At 41.9% G+C, this 24,942-nt stretch overlaps 2 protein-coding genes across 2 annotated transcripts; both read right to left on the bottom strand.

The window, feature by feature from the left end:
* Positions 1-11,017: 11,017 nt before the first annotated feature.
* On the bottom strand, positions 11,018-12,777 carry trmt9b (tRNA methyltransferase 9B). The gene is made up of 3 exons (XM_068745853.1): positions 12,624-12,777; positions 12,306-12,479; positions 11,018-11,982 (listed from the first exon to the last, which is right to left on the bottom strand). Exons 1-3 carry the CDS (start codon positions 12,775-12,777, stop codon positions 11,018-11,020), a joined length of 1,293 nt encoding a protein of 430 aa, XP_068601954.1.
* An 8,117-nt stretch (positions 12,778-20,894) lies between these two features.
* On the bottom strand, positions 20,895-24,853 carry n4bp2l2 (NEDD4 binding protein 2-like 2). Its single transcript, XM_068745775.1, is given in 6 exon segments — positions 20,895-21,721; positions 22,724-22,800; positions 22,880-22,968; positions 23,124-23,290; positions 23,392-24,317; positions 24,740-24,853. Coding segments are annotated over 6 exon segments (1,536 nt in total). The 3' UTR covers positions 20,895-21,558.
* Positions 24,854-24,942: the final 89 nt, after the last annotated feature.

Here is a 24,942-nt window from a genome sequence, read left to right as displayed (position 1 = left end):
AAAATGGCATAAATGGAAGGCTTGATATATGGCTTGTTTGGAAAATAATGTATTTCCCTTGTCTTCTAGTGCACAATGCAGCGCCACAGAGTTTGTTCATGTTTGTTTTGCGGACAAAGGTCTCTGCTGTTTCTGTGAGAATGCTGCAGTTGTCATATTGCCTGCCATGGCCTTGAGACACTTGATACACGCCCACGCTTACGTACAACTATGCATACATGCATTTAGGACACGAGTAGATAATGCAACCTCAAGCAAGGACAAAATATTTCTGACGCACGGGTGAAAAACTGGAAAACCCACACTAAAGCATGCACATATGTTATTTACATGGGAATACCAGTAGTAGTATGTAAATGCAAATGATGTGAATTACAGTATAGTGTATTCTGTAAAGCCTTACATGGTTAATGCACAGGAAATTAGGGTTAATTCTCCCCCCCCCCCCCCCCCCCCCCTATTTAAAAACACTTTGTAAAGAAAGTAACATTTTTCTCAAGGCAGAAAACTTGTGGCCAGAAAATAGTTATGAATTAGATTTCTGAAAATCCATCCGCCGATGAAGAATTTTCAAAAGTCAGGAGAGGAACAAGTCCTCTCACGAGGACGCAGCTGGCAGTGGAACTTTCTAAAAGACGGATTAGTGAGATGTCATTTAGTATTTGTTTACGCATCACGCGCAGGCGCCTGTCATCACTCATGTTGACAGGTAAACAGAAAAGAAAAGGCTCACCTGCAGGCTGGAATAAAGCTGCCCGTGTAGCCAAAACAGTGGCATCATGGCAAAAGAGTGGCAGCGGGGCTCGTTCTCCAGCAGAGACGCACGCATGTCCCCGTCCAATGGCCCTACCCTGCTAAAACACGGGCTTGTCATCACAGCTATCAGACCCTCCTCTTGTGTGATCCGGGGGGGGGGGGGGGCAGCGACTTAACCATTCAGAACATGCGTAAGAGCGTTGGAGAACGCGTCCTTGCCTGAAGATGGAAGCAGGAGTGGGAAGGAGACGGGGGGGGGGGGGGGGGGGGGGAGGTCGGGTGAGGGGTGGGTGAGGAGAACAAGGTGAACTGGGTTTCCAGTTCTCACACACACACGCACACACACGCACGCACACACACACACACGCTGAGAGGAGCGGAGCGGAGCGGCCCACTTCACCGGCCCGAGATGCGCAGCGCAGCGCAGGAGCGACCCGAACCACAGCTGTGACCTGGGCTTCAAAACACCGCGCTGAGGAATGCTTTCATGTCGGAGGGGGAAGCTGTGAAGCGCCACGATCATTGACTGCGGCATTACCGGCATATTAGGAATTAGACTAAAACGATGACGCCATTCAGCGCCGAACTGAAAACAACAGTCGGATTTTATTCGGCACGACTCGGAATTTAGTAATTAAGGCAGAAACTGAGTGGAAATCATAAATCATGAACTGATATATATATATGAGGCCAATTCAATCACTGTTTTTTTTTTCGGTGTCTAAATCAGAACAATCTTTGGGAATTGGTAAATAACAGTATTAAAAATCTTTCTATGAAATTCTTTATGCTTCATTCTCAAATTTTGTTTTGAGGTAATATTTCCATGCTTTTAATTTGGTGCTTCATTTATCATTCATCACTCACCGAACTCATCCGTAAACCTGGTGATGCTGTGGGGGTGAAAATGGACTCTTTAGACTAGAGACATGCAGTGATGCAGAGAAGGATTCTTCAGAAACTACAAACTACCCCCCAATCAGCTTGACTGAGACCCCCCCTCCCCTCAAAATGAGCACCGACTTCTTTCATTCATAAAACACAACTTCTCATTCAGCGATGCAGAAACTCTGCACAGAGATCCTTATTAATGAGGCCCAGTCCAACTCAATGTTTTTTATGCTCAAATATTAATCATATGCTGTTATTTCTCAAACTAAAATTCAGATTCAAGAAGCGGATGAATGATAGAAAGGAGAATAATCTTTGGAGAAAATGCAAAAAGTATATCCCAGCGGCAACAGCAAAAAAAGAAAAGAAAAAAAGAACCACACACAAATGTTTGACATGGGTAGATAAGGTTTGTGCCCAACCTTTTAATCTTTCTTGATGCTTTCCAAACAGTGAATGACATTCCTGGTGTCCTTGTTCCGTATCTGTGTTTGAATTTCCGCTGCTGTCGGAACAGCAACATGGAAAGGTTACAGGACAGGTTTGATATTTATCAAACAGTCCTAACCTGATGCAGGTTGATCTTAAATCAGGTGAAATGACAAAACAAAGGTAAGACCAAAACATAATCCTCTGGAAATGATTTTATTGCCTGGGTTGTGCAGACATTGCTCCAGAGCAAGTGTAGCAGATGGTGTTCTGTGTTCCTTTGCTCTGTCTGAGAAAGGTGCAGGTGTGCAGATGCATGTTGTTCAAGAAAAAGAGTGCAGGAGTGACAGAAAAAGTGACATGCAGGAAAGAAAGAAGATACAGTAAAACCATTTGGGAAAGACTGAATCGCAGCATGTTCTCTGCCTGAGCTGGAGCAGCGCAAGGCCGGAGGGAGGGAGAACAACGGAGCTCAAACCCAGCCGGACTTTCCCAGAGGCCGGGAAGCTCCGTCTGTCCTCCTGGAAATGAAAAACAAAAAGCTGCCTTGTTTGCAGCGCTGCACGGGAAACAGTCACTTTTCCCCGACGGGAGACCGAGAGCAGAATCAGCACCTGATCATGACATTGAGATGAAAAGAGAGCAAAGTCTTTCTGTGTTTAGCCGCTATCCACTGGTCAAACATCCAGCTCTGCCTCTCTGCGTCATTCCAGGTTGATCAGCCATGATTGTTTGTTTTTATTTTTTGCTTGTAGCTATGATGGTGAGAGGCTAAACGCTACACGTGTGATGTCAGGAACCTTTAACTGCTTTCATAATCTCACACGCATAATACAAATCGTTTGGACTTCAAAAGATCACACTGGTGGTTCTGTGAAGCTGCACTGTTAGCACAAGTGGGCACGTCTAACATGTTTACAGCGACAACACCTAGAATGCTGATGTGCAACAGCTACTGTGTAATGTGCAAACAGTATATTGAGATTTAAATTTCATGATGCGTGTATTCACCGGACTTTTAGCCTAGTGGAAAGTAATATATATATACCGTACTTAATATACAGTATTTAGCTGTTTCTATAAGTTTAGATATCTATTCAGAAAATGTATACAAAGCCCTGCACATTAATTGTGTTTAGTCATTTATTAGTAGATGATATTCTGGTATTAAAAAATAAAAGCCTCTCCTCAGCATCAATGCCTTATGCAACTGTTGTAACTGCGACCCCATAATTGAGCTGTGCTGCGTCACCACTATGACAACTATGTCACGACAGGACTTGGGGAGATGCGGGACTGGCTGCCAAATCAAACTGCAAGAGATGGTCGGCATACCAAGGCCTGGATGCAAATCCCTCAGCAGGCAGAGAAGTTCAGTGACAGCCCCGACAGGAAAGAGCAAACGACAGCTTAAGAGGATATTACTGTTTGCTTTTGGCTGATGTAAGGAGCAAGAATGATTTCCAGCTTCCAGTCTGTCCTCTGATCACATCTGCTGGATGAGAGCGAGCGAGCGATTGAAAGTGATCGTTCACTGCCAATCTATCAACGAACTGCAACACCTCAGGGTACAAAATACTCTTTCAATGAATGATTGATATTTGAAAGCAGACTGAATACATAGATTTGTTTAATAGAAGGTGTTTATCTATAAAATACAGACAGTTTGACACAAATAACATACTGACAAGCTTATGCAAGATGCTGTGTGTCAGCCTTCAAGAATGGCCTTAGAACACATACAGATTAGATTCACTGTAAAAAGCATCTCAGTGCTGTAAAGATGAACTAATTATGAGCTTCTCGCGGCTGGTTTTCTTTAGTGCACATTGATGCCGTGAATGAAGGAAAGCTTGATCTTTTATTCTCTGAACCAATTGCACTGGATTCAACTGGGATCGACAGAAGACAACACGCTTCAGCAATATTTACTTTAAGCAGAAAATAATAAATAAGACCGTTCAGAGAACGCAAACTTCCACCAAAGAATATCCTCCAAAGTTTCCTTCTCTACTACTTGCATTCCTATTTATATCTTACACCTGTAATTTACATTATTTCAACATAAGAAAAATATGCAGTACATAGCCCATAAGGCTTAGATGCTATTCTGTACTGTACTGTATTTTCTGTACTGATAATATTCCAAGACTTCAATCATCTTTTTTCCATGCCCAATGTCTATCTCTGATAATGCCTTTATCCAAATCTTTCTATCATGTCTAGCATTACCTGACTGTTCTCAGAGCTCTTGCAGTTTGGAAGAAAATAAGAATAAATTCATCCTTTTTGTCAGTATGAGGGAATCTTTCTTTAGGTTTAGGACAATGTCCTAAAGAAACGAGCATTTTTTTGTCCCGCCAGATCCAGGTCCATTCCAGAATTAAAATTAAAATGTTTTGTTTTCCTGTCCAACCCATCATTCAAGTTTGACAGTAATCCGTCAAACAGGTTGGGAAATATCTCTTAATCTCTTTGATGGCGGTAAATATTAGAAACTCTTATACATTTTCAGAAAATAATCTGACAATTTATCAGGTGGGGGGGGGGGGGGGGTCTAAAAAGGAGGCTATTAATATGCACTGTTGGTAAATGTTTTATTTGAAGTTGGCCAATAATTTTGCAATACACGTCAAATATCTTGACCTCTGTTTAATAAAGTCATTATTAATTATTCATTCATCTTTATGAATGAATGAATTATTAATTCAAAACAACAAATAAAATGAGCATGAAAAATGCTGATCACGTATTTAATTAAGTTTCTTGAAGACGAGACAATCAGTATCTCGTCTCCTGCCGGTCCGGATCAGGTCACAGATTTACGCTGGAGTCTATCAGGCCATTCATGCTTATAGTCATTACGGTCAATTGAGAGTGACCTTTTTTGGCGGTGGGAGGAAGCTAGAGAACCCGGAGAGAACCCACACAGACACAGTGAGAACATGCACAACAGACACGGGAAGGTTCAGCGCCTGCGAGAATGTTTTAGCACAAATGTGGGCTGTCTCTTCACTCGCTGTCAAAACCAAAGCTTGTGGTCTTCACATGGCACAGTGGTCGCACAAGGTCTTCCTCCCAGCGACGAGAAAGGGTTGAATTACATCCACAGTGGGAGAAGCTATTACATTTCATCTGTTCCAGACTCACTGATAGCATTCACGATCTGCCCATAATATGTTTTTATGCTGTTGTCCTCTGAGGCAACGTGGGGTCGTGCCCAGCTGTGGCAACCGGTACAAAACAACAGATAAACATGAGCAGAAAACATTCCAGCAATGCCACAGTCTGACTCAATATCTCCATGCAGATTTCTGACTCCCCTGCAGATTCCCAGCATACCACAGATCCTGGACAGATGTTCTGTGTTATCACTTCTGTCTGAAGGTTCCCTTTGACTCCATCCGACGAGCAGATGATATCACATAATTGTTATGGATACTAGAATAACGGCCTTTATGTTCCTGTTTTTCAGACAGTGTCAAAGTTTGCAATGCAGCAAATTTTAATAAGAAATTCAAAACGTTTGAACAATTGTCAAATATGAAAACCATGTGATGAGATTTGTGTGTAATGGTTGCCACTTTTTATTATATTCTTGTTCTTCTTTTTACTATTATTGCTATTATTATTGTCATCATCATCATCACAAAGAAGGAATTCATATTTACAAAAGCCTAACAATGAATGTTCTTCTAATTTTGCCAAAACAATCTATTTTTTCAGTTAAAATACAGTATTTGTAATTTAATAAACCAGGAGCACTGACAGGAATAAGGTGATGGTTATGCACCGGGTGACTTATCGATTACTTTGATTGATTTTTTTTTTACATAAGTATGTATCGTGCCTATTGTATTGTATTTATTCTTATATTTGAATAACATCAAATATAAGAATAAAAGTTTTCCATCAGGATTCACATTTAAGAAAAAAAAGCCTCCCAAGGTTATACTTTTTTTAACACTGAGATCACAAAGTGCCTGGGAGAAAGTTTAATATGGATAGCAGATAATCACTATGACAAACATTTGTCATGATTATCAAAATTGCATTTAAATTAAATATTCCAAGATCCCCCATGTTTCTGTACTCAATCGTGACTTGTAACAAATGGTGCCCTCCTGAATTTAACATTCTGACAGAATTCTCTTAAACTTCTGGTGAAAAGCTGGAAAAAGAGTGAGAAACTCAGACCACCCTCCCTCCTTAAAAAAAACCTCTATTTGTCAGAATTTAGTTAACACCTGCAGCAACATTCTCAAACAATGAGTGGATAGAAAGTCTCAGCTTCATCCAGACTGACATGAAAGCAAATGATTCTACTGCACGATGACTTCAGAGGCTGGTATGTGATTACAGGAGGACATGGGGATGCATGAGACGTGAATCAGCTCAGCCTTTCGCGTGACCGGCAGGATGCCCCGGAGAGACGGGACAGAAGGCCTTCACCATCGCACACACTGAGCAGCTACAAATTAATTCGCTCCAACAACAACAACCCCAGTCCTCACCTGCTGCAACATGTCTGCGAGCGTTTGCAATCAACCGGTAAATTCCTTCCACTGTGAGTTGCGAGGCCGAGGTAAAGGATGGGGGGTTTGTGGGCTCAGTGTTGTGATTGAAATGTTGTGTAATTTTAAGGTATGCTTGAATCCATGTTTGCGTCCCCGGCCTAAGCCACCCCTCTCGCCTACCGGGGTTAGATAACGTGCACATCCTCTTCCAGGATGTTGAAATAACATGCAACGGTGCCGTTGTTACGCAAAGATGATGAGGTTATTAATTAGAACAGATTTTGAGCAGCAAATCATTAATCCCATTCGTGGGTGACTTCTTGATGAACAAAGCAGGGACACTTGTTTGTATCCCCAGTTTTACCTGATTAATTTACACACAGGTTGTTCAGAGTGAGAAAAACTGCATTTGGTGATCAGCTTTACTTTGTCTCCTGAGATGACTTAAAGTCAGATCAGAGCCTTTAGCGTCTTCTTTTGTCTCCGCCAGGGAGCGGGTTCCTGCCCTGGAGCAGACTGTTCCCTTCCAGCTGTCTGAGCGTGCCTTCCACTGGAACTCAAATATCAAAGGATCATCTCAGTGTGCTTGAACTACAAATTAAACTACAAATTTGCAAATCATGTGTGTGCTCTAGAGTGCCAACCAGTTACCTATAAATCCTTATTCTTTGCTTTGGTTGCAAACTGTTAACTTGGCAAAACAAACACACGATGATGATGACGATGATGATGTCAGTATAGACGAAAGTGTTTTTTTTAATGATACTTTCTTCTATTTAATATCGTAGCACAAATGATTACATGAATTAAAATGGTAAACTCATCTATAATCATTAAATACCTGTTCTGTACCTCATAGCGAGGAGGAAATCATTCACTGTGATGGATTAATCAACTCAGAATCTGCTTGTGGATTTTCAAGAATTATTTAATGTATGGAAATGAATAGAAACACATTACTACAAATATTGATATTCTATCTCAAATGACAAGTTATGTATTTTTTAAATCCTTAAGAGCGTCTTAATGTGAATTATTTTGTGTGTGCGTGAAGACTGTACTTTGGGGAAAGCACTCTATTGTTCGCCATTTTGATGTCTTTTTAATCTGGGACACATTTCATGGATGCACACAATTGGTTTTAATTGCTATGACCTATTTCAAACTAATTTATCACAATAAATGCATGTAAAACGTTCCTTGATATTCTGTACTATCCTGCTATGATTTATAATGTCAACAAACATCCACTAACGAGACGTTTGACGAGGCTATAGAATTCATGACTACACGTGTAGTATTAACTGTTTATCGCTAGATGGCGACAATGAGACTTGAATCCATGACACTGTGATCTGACGACAGAGGAGGGCAGTGGCATGGAGACGACACGCCCTCTTCTGCCTCTGATTGGTTCTGTTTGATATTTTAAATCGTGCCCAATTAAATCAAAGGAATTAGCAAATTAACGCAGCGACACGTCACGTTTTAGCATGTAATTCCATAACTGAACACACTGTCCCTCCGCGTCTATTTAACTCTCAATAATATAATGGCTTGCAAGAAGCAACTGCTTTACAAAAAATAAAAAATTAAAGCATTTTAAGTCGTGCGTTTCAGCTACTGCAAACTCTTCCATGCGGAACTCGTGAGAACTTTTCTTATAGACGACCGACACATTTCCAAAATTTACTCTGATGTTTGTCAAAGGTTAATCTGACAGTTTTCTCACCCTGTCAGGAAAGGCGAGAATCCAGCGGCTTCCTATAGTTCATCACAGGAAGTACGTGGGGTCCTCCCATCCAATCACTGGTGTCCAATGGCCAAGATGGCCACGCGAGAGGCAAATTAATGTTTGCATCTGCAAAATACAATAGTCGGGATAAATACTTATGTAAAAAAAACAACAAAAATAAATACATGTAATCGATAAGTCCCCTGCTCCATAACCGTCACATTGTTTGTATCAGTGCTCCTGGTTTATCTAATTGCAAATTTGCATGGTTAAAGGCAAAACGTTTCAGACATTCTAGAATTTGTGAAAATTGATTCACCGTCCAAACATACCGATTAGACTGGGGGGGGGGGTCCTTCCCTACTGTAGGTGTGGGTGCTGGAAATTCTCTCTAAAGATTTGCTCAGCTGTGTGCACACAGAGGAATACTTGAACAATTACATACATGGGGAAAACAAAGGATGACAGGTTTCACCTGGAGTGAAGGTCTAGTCGCTGTCAATATGAAAGGTGAGAAATACACCTCAGTTGTTAATCCGATGGCTGATTGCCTGGTAAAGATCTCTGTGCCGGAGCTGCTCACCTTCGTCTCCGACAGGTGGGACCGTCCTGGCAGCCGAAGTGGCCTTGCAGAGAGGTTTGGCCTGCAGCACAGCATGCATGTCCAAGCTACGGTTCAGGGTTCTGTCTCCTCAATGATGTGGCAGTTGCAGCCAAATCCTTGATCTCCCCTCAGAGCACGGTTCTGCTTGTGGATCTGGATGTCCATCAGGTACAAGGTTTTTCTCCTTTCAGGTTTGGGGGGAGTGCAAAATGTAAAACCTTTTTCTCGTGAAGAAGACCTTGATTTCTCAACTTAAATTAATTATTGCATCTTAACTGTGAAACGTTTGTAGTTAATCATCATTTTCGATGTGATAAGCTGGGATGATTGCCAATGCTGCGATGTGTAAAGTGCGCCGTACTCATGTTCATGCTTCTGACTCATAAAATAAGTGAGTCAGACAGGCAGCAAATGTGATGCAAAATGGGCCAAAGGCTTTCGGTTGTGCAAGATAAATCAATATAATCCATATTCAATCAACCAGCTTCCTTCCGCACAACCCAACAGGAATCTTCTACGAGATTCAATCAGCTGTCTCTAGAATGTTCTTTCTTCTGACTTTGAGGACTGTTTGGGATCACTGGATCACCATCACGCTTCCCTCTATGTATAGTAGAGATCTCCATATTCATATTCAGGTCTGAAATGTTGGTTTGAGCTCAGTGTTTTACAGAACAGCACTTCTGGATGGTTTTGAGCTGCTGGAGTCTTTGAGGATGAAGGATGTGTTTTAGTGGCTTGAATAATCTTACCTGTTGTTTTATTCAAAGCAGCATTTTGTATTGAATATGTGGGGGAAAAGGTTTTTAAAATGTACTTTTCATTTGGTTATTGCAAGAAGCTGACAAATATATTTTGCCAACAAATCTAATATACAATGGGATTTGACAATTTTTTGTTTCCAACTGTCAAGTACTTTGTAAGTATAAAATATTGTGTAATTTGTTAATAATGGCAGATAATATCATTCATGACAATAACTCGCAGCGGCATTCAATTAAAAATTTAATAAGTTAAACAAATTCAAAATCAAAAGTATTTACATTGAATCTCATTAGACATCAAGTTCGCAGTGTCGCTTCAGAACAATTACAGGTGGTCCACACCTACCATACTGGTGTCAATCGTCCTTGGCATGACCGGTACGGGTACCCAGAATATTTCAAGTTTTTCACATTATACGAGGCAGTTTTTGAGCTGAAACATACCTGCTGTATAAGCTCAACATGTTTAAGACAAGTACAGCACACAACTATTACAAACACCAAGCAAAGACACACACACACACTGGAAACACATTCCCCAAAACACAACGGGCGAATGTGGCATTGCTTTTGGAAGATAGCTGCACGACTTGGGCGTTCTCGTGACCGTGTTGTGATGGGCTACATATGAGCAGTTCATGGAAGGACGGCCGTAATGAATACTTGCTGCGAGCTTAGCTCCTCGTTTGACGGGTTAAAGGACACGGAGAATAAAAGGAGAATTTAAGTGTTAGCGTTAGTCTCACATATTCCTCTTTGGGTAAACATTAAAAGTCTGAAGGGAAACACTATTTCTTTGTGTTCCCCTGCAGGGGGGCTTCTTTTATCAAATTAAAATCAATGGAGCTTGTTGTGTTTTTGATAAGAACAAATTGTTGACACTATAAGAGAACAAACTCTGGATAATTTTAGAGTGTTTGTTGGTTTCATGTAATAAGATAGAATAAATATATATATATATCCTCCTGGGACCCAGCCCGCCAGTTAGCATGTCCTCTGTAATGGACAAATGCCCACTACAGAGGACATGCTAACTGGCTGGGTCCCAGGAGGATATATATATATATATATATTTTAATGGATATATCTGCTGTGCATCTTCTTCTGCTGCTGCAAATCCCTCCTCCATAGCAGTCAATGCTAGATGTGGACAGGTCTGTTGGACAGCCGGCTCGAGGAACTTTAAAGGATTGATTGAATTGTCCATCGAGTTCAACAGAGAAGTGCATCTGTTACAAAAGCATAATCCTCATCAAACGTGAGATTCGCTGACCAACCTTGAGGCAGGGAGGATGCAAGACAAACACAAACAGGCTGAAAGTCAGATTTTCCAGAACTGGACTCTTTCGGCCACCACGCACCAGTTGGCGTGATCAAAGTAAGTGTGCCTGACATGGAGCTCTTCAACATGGTTATCTATCAGCTCTGCCAGCTCTCCCTCCCTGAAGACGTGATAGTACCTCAGGCAGGAGCCCTCCATCTGCCCCTTGCTCCCCTGAGAACTCCTTGTGCTTTCCTGCTGCTCTTTTCCTCGTGGCCCTTCTTCGCTTTCATCTCCAGGCGGCTGCAGTTGCTCCTCCTGGAAAGAGACTAGATCCGGCAGGGCCAGAGAGCCGCACTCCTGGGATACAGACAATGGCGTGCCTTGATTCTCTGCCTGGCTGTCTCCGGCCGTTGTGCTGTGGCTACCTCCGGTGTGACCTTTTCCCTTGTGCAGGTCTGTGACGGAGCCAAAGACGTCCTCCTCAGATCCGATTACAAATGGCGGGGAAAAGAAGTTGGAGACCTGCTTGATGAGGCCCTGTCCTCTGCCACACTGGTTGGGTTTGTTGCCCTCCGTTTTGCCCGTGGGCGATGATAAAGTGCTCATTTCTCTGGAGGATGACCGGGAGATGGCTAGGCTTCCGAAGTCGAACACAGAATCCAGAGACCTGGAGAAGAACCACAGACTCTGTGTCCTCTGCCGTCGTGCGTTGTGGGTCAGATCTTCGCCATCTTCCACCGAGGATGTGCTTCGAACCTTCCTGTGCTTGTCGGCGCTATCTATGGCTCCGCTCACGCTCTGAGCCGCTGCCCTCCGTCTGGGTGTGGCGTGCTCCTTTTGGATTGCGGAGGGTGAATGAGGGTTCGGGTTCCAGGGGATGAAGACGTCCTGTTTCTCAAATTTTCGCCGTTTCTGCTCCATGGCCCACACGTAGATCATGATGCTGCCGCCCACTCGCAGAGTGCGAGCCATCTCCTTTATTGCTCTGATACGACGCTCTTTGGTGGACAAGTGATGGATGACTGCGACAAAAAACATTCACTCGTCAGATCCGAGGAGGATAAGCAGACGTTCATTTCATTCTCACAAGCAGCACTGTGTGAAACAGATGGAATATTGTGGGCGGCTGTTGTCATCTTTGCTCCTAATTGTACTCTTTGCTGAATTATTTCACGGTGGCTAAACAAGCCGATGGTAAACAAATTACGAGTTCATTTCATTTGAGGCAAATGGCATCTTTAGCTGCCGAGCTTCATGCATATTCATGCATACGGAGGAAGTGCTGTTACTAAGAGGAATAGATGAAATCCGGATCTTTCTCTAGCTACTTCTGTTTGTTCATTACCTGCGATAGAAAGCACAGCGTCGAAGCAGCCGTCCCTGTAAGGGAGGTGCAGTCCGTCGCACATCTGCACCTCATGGCCTTGGCTCCAGGCGAAGTCCACCAGAGGACGACAAACATCGCACCCCAGTTTGAACACTTCCTTGTTGATGTGGAGATGCTTTCCATTGCCACAGCCTGGACCATCACAAAGGAGTGATTGATTAGTAGTTTCATTAAAATGAGACCTTCCCACTCAAGGGAAGCCAAAGTATGAATATGTTAACATGTTTAAAGAAAAAGAGCAAAAACTAAATATTACTGCCGAAGGGGAAAACCCACCGATGTCAGCGACGATACTCCCGGGCTGCAGCTCGAGCAGGAACTGCCGTACCTTCGGCCAAGCTTTGTAGCGGCTGTCGTTAAAATATGGGGCAATCTTGTCATAGACGCTGTGCACGTGTGCTCTCTCCAGCTGACTGGCAGCCTCCTCCATCAAGTCGGCTGTGGCCGCCTCACAGTATCACGTCTGCGGAGACAAAAGCATCAACACCCGTATGATCAATCCATCAAATGGCTGCTCTGTTGCTTTGGTAGTGATGTGCCCCCCCCCGATGAGAACATCACAGCGGGTTCCTACCCACGTGCTTGTTAAGGTATAAAAAAAAAAGTCAGCTGAAAGCCTTAATCATGGAACACACACACACTTAAACATGCGTCAGACTCCTCTAAACACCAGCTGGGGATCTGATTGGTGCAGCTTCACATGCCCACCCAGCAGTCCCCTGGAAAGGCAGTCATTATCAGGAGTCAAGTCATTAATCATGCAAAAAAAAAAAAAAGAACACAGCACAGAGGCAGTTCCCTCCTCTGCAGCGTCAAATTGTTTCTCTGGTAACGTGGACCCAAAAGGTCAACGCATAAATCAGCTTTGACCCCCCCGCCCGTGTGTGGACGACAGGCGGCCGCTGTGTAACAGTAAGCCAGGAGTACTGCAGCGTGCACATGCGTTCTGGGGATCTTTGCTAAGATGAAACCTCACTGATTCTGAGTAGCACTTTCAATTTTCATGGAACACTCAAGGCCAGCATTCAGCCGTCCCACACGGACACATTTTCAGTCTGAGTGGATTATTTTCCCCCATCTGACAGAACTGCATGTCAGTTGGCTGTGATACAGCCGCATAGCTGCAGGCAATTTACTGTCACGTTTTATTTAATGTGGATCACCAAAAAAATACACTCCAATGACTTGTGAGAGGCGGTTATGATCGAGACACGGGAGAAGATGCGGTTTGAAAACGCCAACAGGCCCATAAACTGCAGCTTTTCAAATCAATGGGCTATTTAATAACTGTCAGGGGATTCCAGATCTGATTTCAGATCAGGGCATTACGTAACTGTGATGTTTTTTGAGGTGTGGTTTTCGCATCTCGCGCTGCAGTCGTCCCAGGTTATTAGGATGCAACCCGCAGCTCCTGCAGTGGTGCTGCAGAAGCAACAAGCACAACGTGTACGAAGCCCGAATAACCCTTATCATAGGTTTGACCTTTCTCAGCACACAGAACATTTCAATGTGTGCTGTTTTCTCACAGCAGATTATCAAGCGGGTTGATTAATTGCATGCAAACCAACCCACACACACACACACAACACAATTCCCATGTGTTGAAGATTTAGAATTCAAGTGCTTGTAATTCTTTAGGGTTTAATCAAACACTTTAAATATTCATTTCAACATCTTAAGTGAAAGGCAGCTTTATTTTGATCATTTCGTGTTTCGGTTATTTCCTGTTATTCATTCTGCTTCTCTCTCGGCAGTGGGCGTGGCAGAGGACAGATTGGCACAGCGGAGGGTTTTGAGTTTGAAATTATTAAAAACATTGAACTGTCCCTTGTCTCCGTTTCCGTATTTGGGGTCCCCGTTCCTTCCGGTTCCCAGCAGCTGCCTTTTCTCTTAAACTTGCTCTCATGCTTTTTTTGCCGTACAACATTGGTTCTCATAACAAAAATCAGTTCAATTAAACTATGAATTTATGACATTGACTTTTTAAATGTTTGTAATACAAATTTCTTAATAAAAGGGTTCTTCCTGTTTGGAGTTTTATTTTACTTTCTAAACTGTAACCCAAAATTTTGTTAATGAATAAAAGCAAAGTTCTTCTACCAACGGACCAAAGCCGACAGAGACTTAAATGTGCGATAATGGGACAATGGGACTTTTATTGTGAAACAGACATTTATTTCCAACCCATCCTCTTGAATGTGACTCTTGCACAGATGCATCTCACACAGTCCATTCCGCTGCCTCCATACAAGCTGCCACGTGCTGCAAAACCAGTAAGCAGTGCAAATGTAATGAAACTGTTTGTAGTTTGCGAAACGTTTCTCCCCAAAAGCATTGCATAACATTCAACATGAATCCGATATCTCGCTTCTTCCGGTGGGACAAACTGCCTGTGATGGTCTCATGTCTAGCGTTTGCTCCGTCATCCACTTCAACGTTGGCTTTTAATGGAGACAGTAACCATCGATGTCAGCCTCAAGAATGCCCGCGTGTGATGATCAAATCTAAAGCTGCAGCCTTGGGAACCAGCTAATGCCACGATGCACTTTGCTAATGAGGAAAACCAGCATGAAAGCTATCAGATCAGATGGTTCCCCCTCACCTCTCTAAAAAAGACATTAGACCGAAATGACCTTGAATCCGGTGTCCCTGCCGCACACCAGGATTTCTACTGGGAAACACAGGATGTCATAAACAAAGGCTGACCTTTGATGCATGAAATGCAAGCGTTCCAATCTAAACACTGTAAAAGCAGCCCCCTCAGTTTGCGCTAGCAGGCTTGTGTATGTCTGCTCCTTCACCGCAGTGCCTTCCTTTGCTCAGGCCTATTTCTGGACCACCATCATCTGCATCATCCCAGCCTCGTGGAGGAAATCGTGGCTTATGTAACAGCGTAAAGTGGCCGCCTTCGGTATTCTACGCACTCACTTTCGCCCGAGTTTCCTCCTTGGCTCATGAAACTGTGGCAGTCCTCAGCTCATGTTATATAATCGGCATCTGGGGAGGATGAGAGCACTGCCTCTGACTGACAATGGGAACTCAAATTAAATCAGGGAACAAAGGGGACATCTGGAACCCCCGGCATTGTCCGATTATACAGGACGCTTACTTGGTAGAGATAAAAATCAGACCTGAATTATCGCTTTCGTTTTTTTTTAGTTCAGCCAATAAATCTCCAAATGTCAAAACAAAGTACCCAAACATGTTTTGGCTGCAAACACGTCATTCAGTAGAAGCTGCAGCTCACCTTTCCTAATAAATAAATAGATGTGGCAAATGTTCCCAGCCTGTGTTGACGATCAGACCCTCAGGTTGTACCTCCGCAGTGCTTGATGGGATTAGTCATAATATCGAGAGGCTGCCTGTCATTCTGCCAGCTGTCACCGACTGCTGGATGAAATACAAGCATCCTCAGAGATCCAGTTGACCCATCAGAGTCAAGGTCAACACCGGACCAGAGGCAGTTTTCTGCAGTTTAACAGAACACGTTTTAATTATTCTCTCACAGCTGATGTTTTTGCTTTTTACGTGATCTGTGTCTGACATCAGTGTGAAAATATCCGTTCCTTGGCACGTCATTTACAAGACAGGGTTAATGAGCAAAAAAAGGAAGTGAGACCGGTGAGCCAGTCCGTTATCAAAATGGCTAAAAGGGTCATCAGGCAGGCATGTATTGCATTTCTTACTGTGGCAGCAGGAGTGTGCTGACAAGTCTGCTTTATAGGCTGAAGCGAGGTGGAAAAAATTTGGTCTGTGATCGAAGCGTTTTCCCGTTCAGCCATTAAATTTACAGTCATCATCCCTCCAAGTCGTCATCGCTGCGATGCTCCAGATTTCACTTTGTCCACCACTGCCTCCGAAACGTAGATGAGAGCGTGTCAAGGAGAGAAAAGACACATGCATTCTGCTCTGACTGGAGGACAATCAGATGAAATGATCGGACACCGTGTGGTTTGTGTTGCTGTCTAGGAAAGAAAAATGTCTTCCAAGTCATGCATGAGCAAATAAAATCTGACATGTGTGACTTTTCCTTACAGTGTCCAATCAATCGCTCTTTTTCAAGCATGTTGGTCTCATGCTGCAATGAACGGATCCTGTACTGCAGATATCATAAATTATTAACCTGCACAGGGAAAAAAACGCATTAACATACTACCTCGTAAAAATATTTAAGTCAGATCATTTGTAACAATGAGGTGAAACATAATCCTGACTCAATTATTTTAAGATATATGTTATAATGCATTAAATGTGAATTTATCATTATTTGGTGTTTTCCTAATCATAAAAGTGTTTTTGACCTGAAAGCCGGAGTCTAAGACATAAGCGGGTACTTTGTGTACCCTCCATCCACATCAGAGACATCAAAGCGGCACAAAAATATGGTTTGATTCAGGCAAACAAACGTTTCATCTAATCACACACACACATATATATACCTATATAAATATAAATATATATATAACTTGCAATGTTTTTTTTATTTGCCCTTTGTGTGATTGTAAAAGTGCAGATAAATGAATTTCAAATTAAAGAGACTTATTGGCTGCTCCTTTATGTCAAAGTTTTGTTGTTGTTGTTTTTAAACAGGTACTTCCACAGTAAATATACTGCTTTATATATATTTACACACTGTAACAGTTCTAATAATGGCAATACCGCACATTCCGACTGAAGACGCTCAAGCACTTACCGCGCACCGCGCCGGCCGCCTCCTCAGGTCGTTGGAGGCGCGGATAACTTCCCTCTGCACGCACGCGTTTGATTACAAAATCGATCCACGCGCTGGACACGACCGCACATCGTGCGGGCAGATCACGCCTGCCGAGTTGGACCGCCGGCCACAGACTGGACACCGCAAGCTAAGACACAAAGCACGATGAGCGCGACACCTGTCAAGGTAGGTAGTAAGGGCCGCATCACTTCCGGTGCGGTGTTACAAAAGTCAATGTCTCTTAGTGACGTGTAAAAAAACAGCATTTTATGAGAGCGTTAGTAAGTAGTCTATAACATTTCTGCTGTGTCTTTGTGTTACATCCCCTCTCAGAGAGTGTTTTATATGACTTCAGTCAACAGTCAAAGATTTGATTTAAATGAAGGACAGGTCTGCGGGTGGATCAGTTTAGTGCCCGGACTCTCATGAGGAATGTGAACTAACATCGTCTTGCAGGAATAAGCAAGAATGTCTTTTAAAATGTTGCCATCTGGATGGCGACACGTTATTCCAAAGCCTGTACGCACCTGCAGTGTTAACGGTGCCCTGATTTCCACAAGACAGACTCAGTTTGTTTATTAATGTCTGAGTTTTCCGAGGACGCCTGCTTCGTGATACGATCACCTGTTAACCTTTTCACTTGTGCAATGATCTAATCAGCTGTATTTGATCCATAACTTCTTAAGTCTCTTCTGTTTCAAATTATTAAAGACATGTTTACAAAAAAATCCCTTTTAACATTGTCACCTATGTCCTGTTTTCAATTGAATGGAATGTCAGTCAATTGAAAACTGTGTAAAGTTTTGGAAATTATCATTAAATTATTATGTTTTACCGAGTGTAGCAACTTTATTAGAATTAGGTTTCGGTATTTGTCTTCACCAAAGGCTGAGGACAATCTTATAACTTCCCAGGAATACATACAATGAAAAGATAACACTTCTCATTGAAGAAAATAAAACTTCTTTATTTCAATCTTAAGGTGACTGTGTGTTAGAAGTCAGCCATCTTGTGTGCTCTTGTTGTTGGTTTTGGAACAAATTAATAATGTGTGCACAGAATATAATTACTTTTTAATTACTTTGTAATTATCTTGTGTTCACTAGATGACTAATTTCACCCTTGGCTGTTACAGCCTGCTGGATCTCGGGGTTTTCATTTGTTGAATGTGTAAGTGTAATTGACGAGCACTGCTCACAAAGGCCTATGTTGCTACTCTAATTAATACTCCCTTCTTCATTCAGTTTATGAGGAAGTAAGTGTGAATAGCTCTTATGACATCATATTATTGTTGTTTGTCACCTGACGTCTTCTTACAACAAAAGGTGTAATTAGAAACATTTACAAGTGAGTCTTGCATTTTTTGAAACACACTTTCATACATGTCATAGTTAGATGTTTGTGTCCTCTACATTTGGATATACGCACTCTCAATTCTGCTCATATGTGCCAAAGCCAAAGGAGACAACTTGAATTTATGTAACACAGTTTTATGCTTTTATTTTGAATAGCGCGACTCACTTCCTGTCCGCGCTGCGGGCCTCTTGACGCTATTGGTCGGCCGTTTGCGCTTCAAAGGATGGCACGCCGCGTGGTTGCAGTGCACGGTTGTCATTGGCTGCCAACCTCACGTGACAATCATAATAAACAATGGCAAGCGCTGACAGCCACGGATAAAGCCTCCTGTTCCCTGTTGGAGTTTCTCAGGGAACATGTATGACGTAATATGTCCTCCACATTGTAAACAAAACTATTATTAGTTACAAAATTGTAAACAATAAACAAGGTCTACATATGAAGGACACTGACATCTCTGTAAAGCAGCAAACTAAATTAACTCAACCAAATATAAATTCAAGGGGATATTTTAGAAAAAGGAGCCATTCATTCTTTGGTTATGTTTTTATTCTATTTCTATATTTAATTTATTTATATTTTAATGCAGCCTCATGGGTAGCAGGAGCTAACGTATTGCCAGTTTCTCCCTTGTGCCGGTCTCAAGCCCAGATAAATGCAGAGAGTTGCAGCTTAAACATTTTGCAAATTGAACATGTAAATCAATGTAAATAAGAAAGTCATACCGGATCGTTCGAGGCCCGGGTTCTGGTGTTGGTGAGGAGGAGGACGCAACGGACAGGGTGAAGTGGAGAAGGTTAGTGCTAGTAAAGTAGTAGATTTACAAAAGTCTGAGAATATGTTTATTTTCTTTTAGCAACATTTAGTTTTCATTGTTTGCTCAAAAAGTGAGAAATAAATATTTAAAGATATTCCCTTTACTATTGAATGCAATTGTTTTTAAGGGGGTGGAATAAAAAGTTATGTTAAAAATCCTGCTTTTGAGATGCATATTTTAGAATTACCTGCAGCCCGTCAACCATAAACCCAACATGTGTTTTGTTGTGTAAGATTTTTGTGGAATGACTTTCCGGCAATGAAAAAATGGAAAACATTTTGATACACTGTGGGCTAAATTGTAATTGTAATATTTCAAAAATCTGACTGGGTCATTGATGGACAATCTGAAGATGTTGTGTTATTGCAGTGTTGTTTGAGCAAAGAATGTAGATACTAAAATGTACACCATCAAAACTATTGTTAAGCGAAGGTAGTGGAGGATGTTTGGCATAAGACGGGACCTATGAGGAGGAGAAGGAAAAAGGAGATCAATTATTTCTTTAAAAAAAATATGCATGTATATAAGTTTTTTTCATCACATTCCAGGGTTGTTTGTAGTTTTTGCTGTTGGCTTTATGTCAAAAGAAACATTTATATTATCCATTATATCAAGCTATTCACTCTTCAGTGAAACAAGCAGCATCTGAAAGGAAATTATTATATTTCAGGAAAATGGTAAAGTGTTCACCCAAATTCATGGAAACGCACTTGGATTAATAAAGAACATTCACTGTTGTACCCAGCTTCTTAGAATTGTTTGACTCACTTGATGGACGCCGTACACACACACACACACACACACACACACACACACACACACAGTGCGTTTTGGTGTTACGCTTAAGGTAAGTATCACAACAGACAAACAAAATATTCATAAATAGTTTAGCTTCATAAATGAATGTTGGCAAATAATGCCTAGACTTACAGCAAACTCTTTGATTCTGAGGTCTGTCTGAGAACATTCATTATTGTGTCTTGCAGGAAATCCCAGTTTGCCTTTAGACTCCCTCTGGTGTTTATTAAAGTACGAAACACAAAGGTGCTGCATTTGTTGACCTTGTGTTCTTTTCCATTCAGTGATGCCCAGAGAACCAGGAATTCTTTTCCTGTGGCCCTCAGATGGATTTCAGTCAAACATGTTTTTATCTGACCATAAAAAATTCACCTGGTTTGTTCGTAATGCTCGATATAAGATGATTATATGTCATCAAATGTTCTATGAAATTATGCCATAGCAATGATGATCTGAGACTGTGTATTTTTGGGCTATTTTTCTGTGATAATGTGAACAATGCAGCATTTTAAAAAGATATCCACTTCCAGTCTATCCCCTTGGTGTCAGCTATTATGAGGAAAGGAATGTTTGACTCACCTGATGGATGCCGTACACACACACACACACTGCTGAAGCCTACTTTAAGATAATTTCAAAGACAGTTTTGCATAAAATTATGTTTCTTCCCTTCATTGTGACTGGATACCCTTGAGAATTTTATGAAATTTGAAATGCAAAATTTACGAATACCTTATGAATCGAGAACCTATTTGACCATTAATTGTTCAAAGAATTCAGAACCTGTCTTGTCATGCCTTGAGAATCCTTTCTGTTAGAAAGATTATATGAACGCAGTCTACGCAATGACAGAAAATTCTTTTTTTTTATAGGAACACAGCATTGATGCATTACATGGAAGGACTCATGACAATAGTACATAGCCTGTCCTCAGATCAAACTGTGAGCTCATCACTGCTCGAGAAATTAACGTAAATTATCTTCACAAATGTTGCAGTGAAAGATGTTAAGACACTTAGAGGGAATATGAACAACATCCTTTGGGTGTGCCTTGTGGACCAGCAAGAAGAAATATTTGAACGAAAGAAGAAATATGTTGGCAAATCCGAGGACATGAACTTGACACCTTTAGATTTACGGCTAAGGAATGTTGCTGCAGTTGGTCTGATAAACTCAGGAAACCAGAAGATTAAAAAACAGAACTGATATTCAATTTATAGAAAAAAATTAAATGAAGAAGACGAGGACAACCTTTGTACTTTCCATGGAGTTGAATACTGTTCACTGATAACTGGCAATAAACAGGATTCATGAAATAATAGAAAACGGATGCAGATTTATTTTCCTTATAAAGATGCATTTTTCTCTAAAACGTTTTACAATATATTTGCTCTCTCATTACAATTTTTTTATAATACGAAATAAAAAAGTAGAAATTATGTAGAAACAGTAGCAAATAGTATTATATATATACCAATACAAAGGTGTCCTTCAGGTTGAAGTTTTCACAAAGACAAATACACAAACTAATGGAAGTGATTCTTCATCATCTGTGGCTGTTCTGGTTGCTGCCTCTGGCTCACATGAAGAGGCTCCTGAGAATTCATGACAATGTCTACAGATATGGGAAAAGAGAAATGATCCAACATCCGAGCGATCTTCATGTGGGCGACGCCATGCTTGTTCCTCCTGAAGGCAAAACAATGCAGAGGCACCATTTAAGTTTTTGACCTTTTAAATACTCCACTGGTGGATAACTATAATAGATCCTCAATTCCACAAAAAAAGCTGCGTAAAATGTTAATAAAAACAGTTACTAAATGCCACAACGGTTTTTCAAAGTGTTTTGGATGGCGAAATTCACTTGTCTTTTCGAGAATACCCTTTTCATATCCTCTAAATCTAACGCCACTGATTACCATTCAACATGTGGACCTGTGGAATGCTGTTGGTAGTTGCATTTTTTTAAAACCTCTTCCAGTGTTTTGATGCTTCTGCTCCAACTTCTTTTTAAATATGTTGCTGACATCAAATTCAAAAGAAGTATCAAAATAAATTCTTAAGATTCAATACTTTAAGTGACATTTTCACCGTAACTTTCATTGCTTACATAGAGTTTGAGCTTCTACTTTAAGCTAGTAAGTTCATTTGGCTCGTCACCCCAATGAGCTAATATTTACAAGCCTGACTACCGGTACTCTTTTTGGGTAATAAGTACATAGAACAAAAACGATTACTTGGATTATATAAATATCATCCATCCATCAATTTTATTGTAGACAAGACGACCTCAATCGTCCCATCGACAGCCGCTTTATCTGCCTTGCGGGTCGCCGGTGTTGCTGGAGCCTATCCCAGCAGTCTACGGGTGAGAGGCGAGGGTCCACCCTGGACATGTCACCAGCGCATTGTGGGGCCACACAGAGACAGGCGACTGCTCTCGCACACACTTTTGGAGGGGCCAATTCACCTAAATTGCATGTTTTTGGAGGTGAGAGGAAACTGGAGAACACGGAGAGAACCCACACAGGCACGGGGAGAACATAAAAAACTCTGCTCAGATAGGGATCGAGCCCCGGAACCTTCATGATGTGAGGTGACATCCAGATACATAATAATTTAGCGTACTTGTACAATTTCCAATTGAATATACTGTATGTAAAAAAAATACTAATAATTGAGAAATCATACTTCTCCAGCTCATAAGGATCAAACTTCCAGTTTGTGTTGGGTTCACAAAAGTCCACTTGGTATCCTCTCTCCAAGGCCTGTTAAAAAAAGAGTTTGGATTTCCTATTAGCTCTATGAAGGTATAACTTACCTTCGAGCTAAAACACCTTTACCCACCATGCTAACATATGGCTTCATTTCCCAAGCTTGGGTATTTGTATTGTCAATAATAATGGGAGATCGGCCAGCATCCATAGCATCTTTTGCTGAAAGGTCAAACACAAAAAAATAATAACAAATTAAAAAAACAAATGATAGAAATGTACTCACTTTATAAGCTCTAAAGGCGCCTAACATTCTTGTCTTGTTGGCAGAGCTCACATTCATTTTCGTGTCTTCACAATGAAATAAATACTTTGACACAGAAACGATTATGTGTATCTGAGGATTACAGAGACAATACCCCGTCTCTGGTTCCATTCATGGGCTGCTTGAAGTAGCTCTGGTTCGTAACGGTAGCCGTCTCTGTAGGCAAAGTAGTCATCTGTGCCCAGTACTAGCCCACTGGGACTAGTGGAGACCAGCTCTCTGGAATAAAATGAAATAAAAACGCTCAACAAAAATGAGTTTGGAAAATTGACTGCGTGATGATGCACTAACTTATGACACTCAATTACACAGTTGTGTACCTGGCAAATGTGGATTTCCCTGATCCTGGTAAACCCCTCATCAAGACCAGCACAAATGAAGGATCCGATTCGTCATTATTCATTTGGGGAGGCTGGCAATAATCGTCCCACTGCTCATTTGTGGACTCGTCTCTCTGGTGCGCGTCGGAGTTTTTGTTCCACCGACTACATTCTTCTTCTCCATCTCTTGACCATCCAACAACCGCATCATCTGAGATCGTCTCAGAGCTGCAAGCCCCTTTATCCCGATCAAACAGGTGTGGAGACGCTTCGTTAAAGCCCTGAGTCGGATGCCTGCGAACAACCGGAGGTGGGAAGAGAGGAAAATCCAAAAAACAAGACTCTTCTTGGTAGCGGTTCATCCCGTCTGAACCGCTCCAGCCGCCATGCGATGGCGGCGCATGGGGATTTGGGAATGCCGCTGAAGGGAGTGGGTGATGGAATGGTTGTCTACTGAACCGTGGGTTCGGTGGTCGCCTTGGTAACTGAGGCCTTGGTCCTCTGGAGTAGTACGGCTCATTGTGATACCAGTGCTGCCAGGGTGGCTGTCTCTGATCGTTGGCTTTCCGGTAGCCGTCCGTGCTAACATCAATCAGATCTTTATCGGTATATTCTTTGCGAGGTCCGGGTGGCTGAAGAACACCTGCATGTCGTCTCTTTGGACTTTCAGCAGCACAATCTGCTGGCTCGATGCGCTCCAGCTCTTTGTAGAACTCGGTCAGTTTGTCTTCAATGTCAGACTTGCCCGTTGCGCTGGGAGGAAAGACTGGCCCAATGAAGGTGGTGCTGGTCAGTCCTACCTCCTTCAGCACACGCTGCCGATCACTGCTGTCTGGGCGGCCGGCGCCTCCGTCTCTGTCTGCAGACTCTTTGGTTCCTCGCACGCGAGGCTCAGTGTCACGACGGAGAGATTTAGCATCAGACATCTGCACGAAAACAGACGCAACACAGTTAATACAATAAAACACAGTTAGAAATAACGGGCATGTGCAAGCTTAATAGTTTTTTTGCACCACGTGTTAATTACAGCGAGTACGTAAAGCGTTAGATATGTCGTGAGAATATCTTTTATAAAGATGTTTTGTAATTTCTGTATCGACAAAACTCATTGAGGTAAGAATAGGTGTTCAAACTAAAGGTAAATCAAGCACCCCGTCGGTTAATGGCTCAGCGATACAGAAATAACATCTCCGTGCAACGTAAAGTAATTCACCGTCAGCACGGAGTTCAGGTTAGCGTCCGTTAAATCTCACCGTAAACATTTAGAAGACATGAATGACGGAAAATATAAAAAACGAGAACAAAGTCCGCAGCGGTCTACGCCACACGACTGGTGCTCTGTATTTACGGAAGTGACGTTTTCTTCTTCGGGCTTTTTTTTCTTCTTCTCTTCATGTTTAACCGTCAGAGAGACGGCAGTGAGCTCGTCAGCGCCACCATCTGAACAAGATATGTAGCGCATGTCACATTTAAAATGAATAAATAATGAATCATAATTTACTTCCCTGATCTTTGTACTGATTTTATCGGGTTGGTAAGTTTAATAAGGGA

The sequence above is a fragment of the Brachionichthys hirsutus genome, chromosome 11 (assembly GCF_040956055.1).
Source record: "Brachionichthys hirsutus isolate HB-005 chromosome 11, CSIRO-AGI_Bhir_v1, whole genome shotgun sequence".
In the NCBI taxonomy this organism is placed as follows: domain Eukaryota; kingdom Metazoa; phylum Chordata; class Actinopteri; order Lophiiformes; family Brachionichthyidae; genus Brachionichthys; species Brachionichthys hirsutus.
This window is presented reverse-complemented; position numbering and strand designations above follow the sequence as displayed.

Coding starts and splice junctions, on each gene's coding strand:
- trmt9b (XM_068745853.1), bottom strand. CDS start 12,777: ATGGAGGAGGCTGCCAGTCAGCTGGAGAGAGCACACGTGCACAGCGTC. Junction 12,480..12,623: donor GAGTATCGTCGCTGACATCG/GTGGGTTTTCCC, acceptor GTGATGGTCCAG/GCTGTGGCAATGGAAAGCAT. Junction 11,983..12,305: donor CGCTGTGCTTTCTATCGCAG/GTAATGAACAAA, acceptor TTTTTGTCGCAG/TCATCCATCACTTGTCCACC.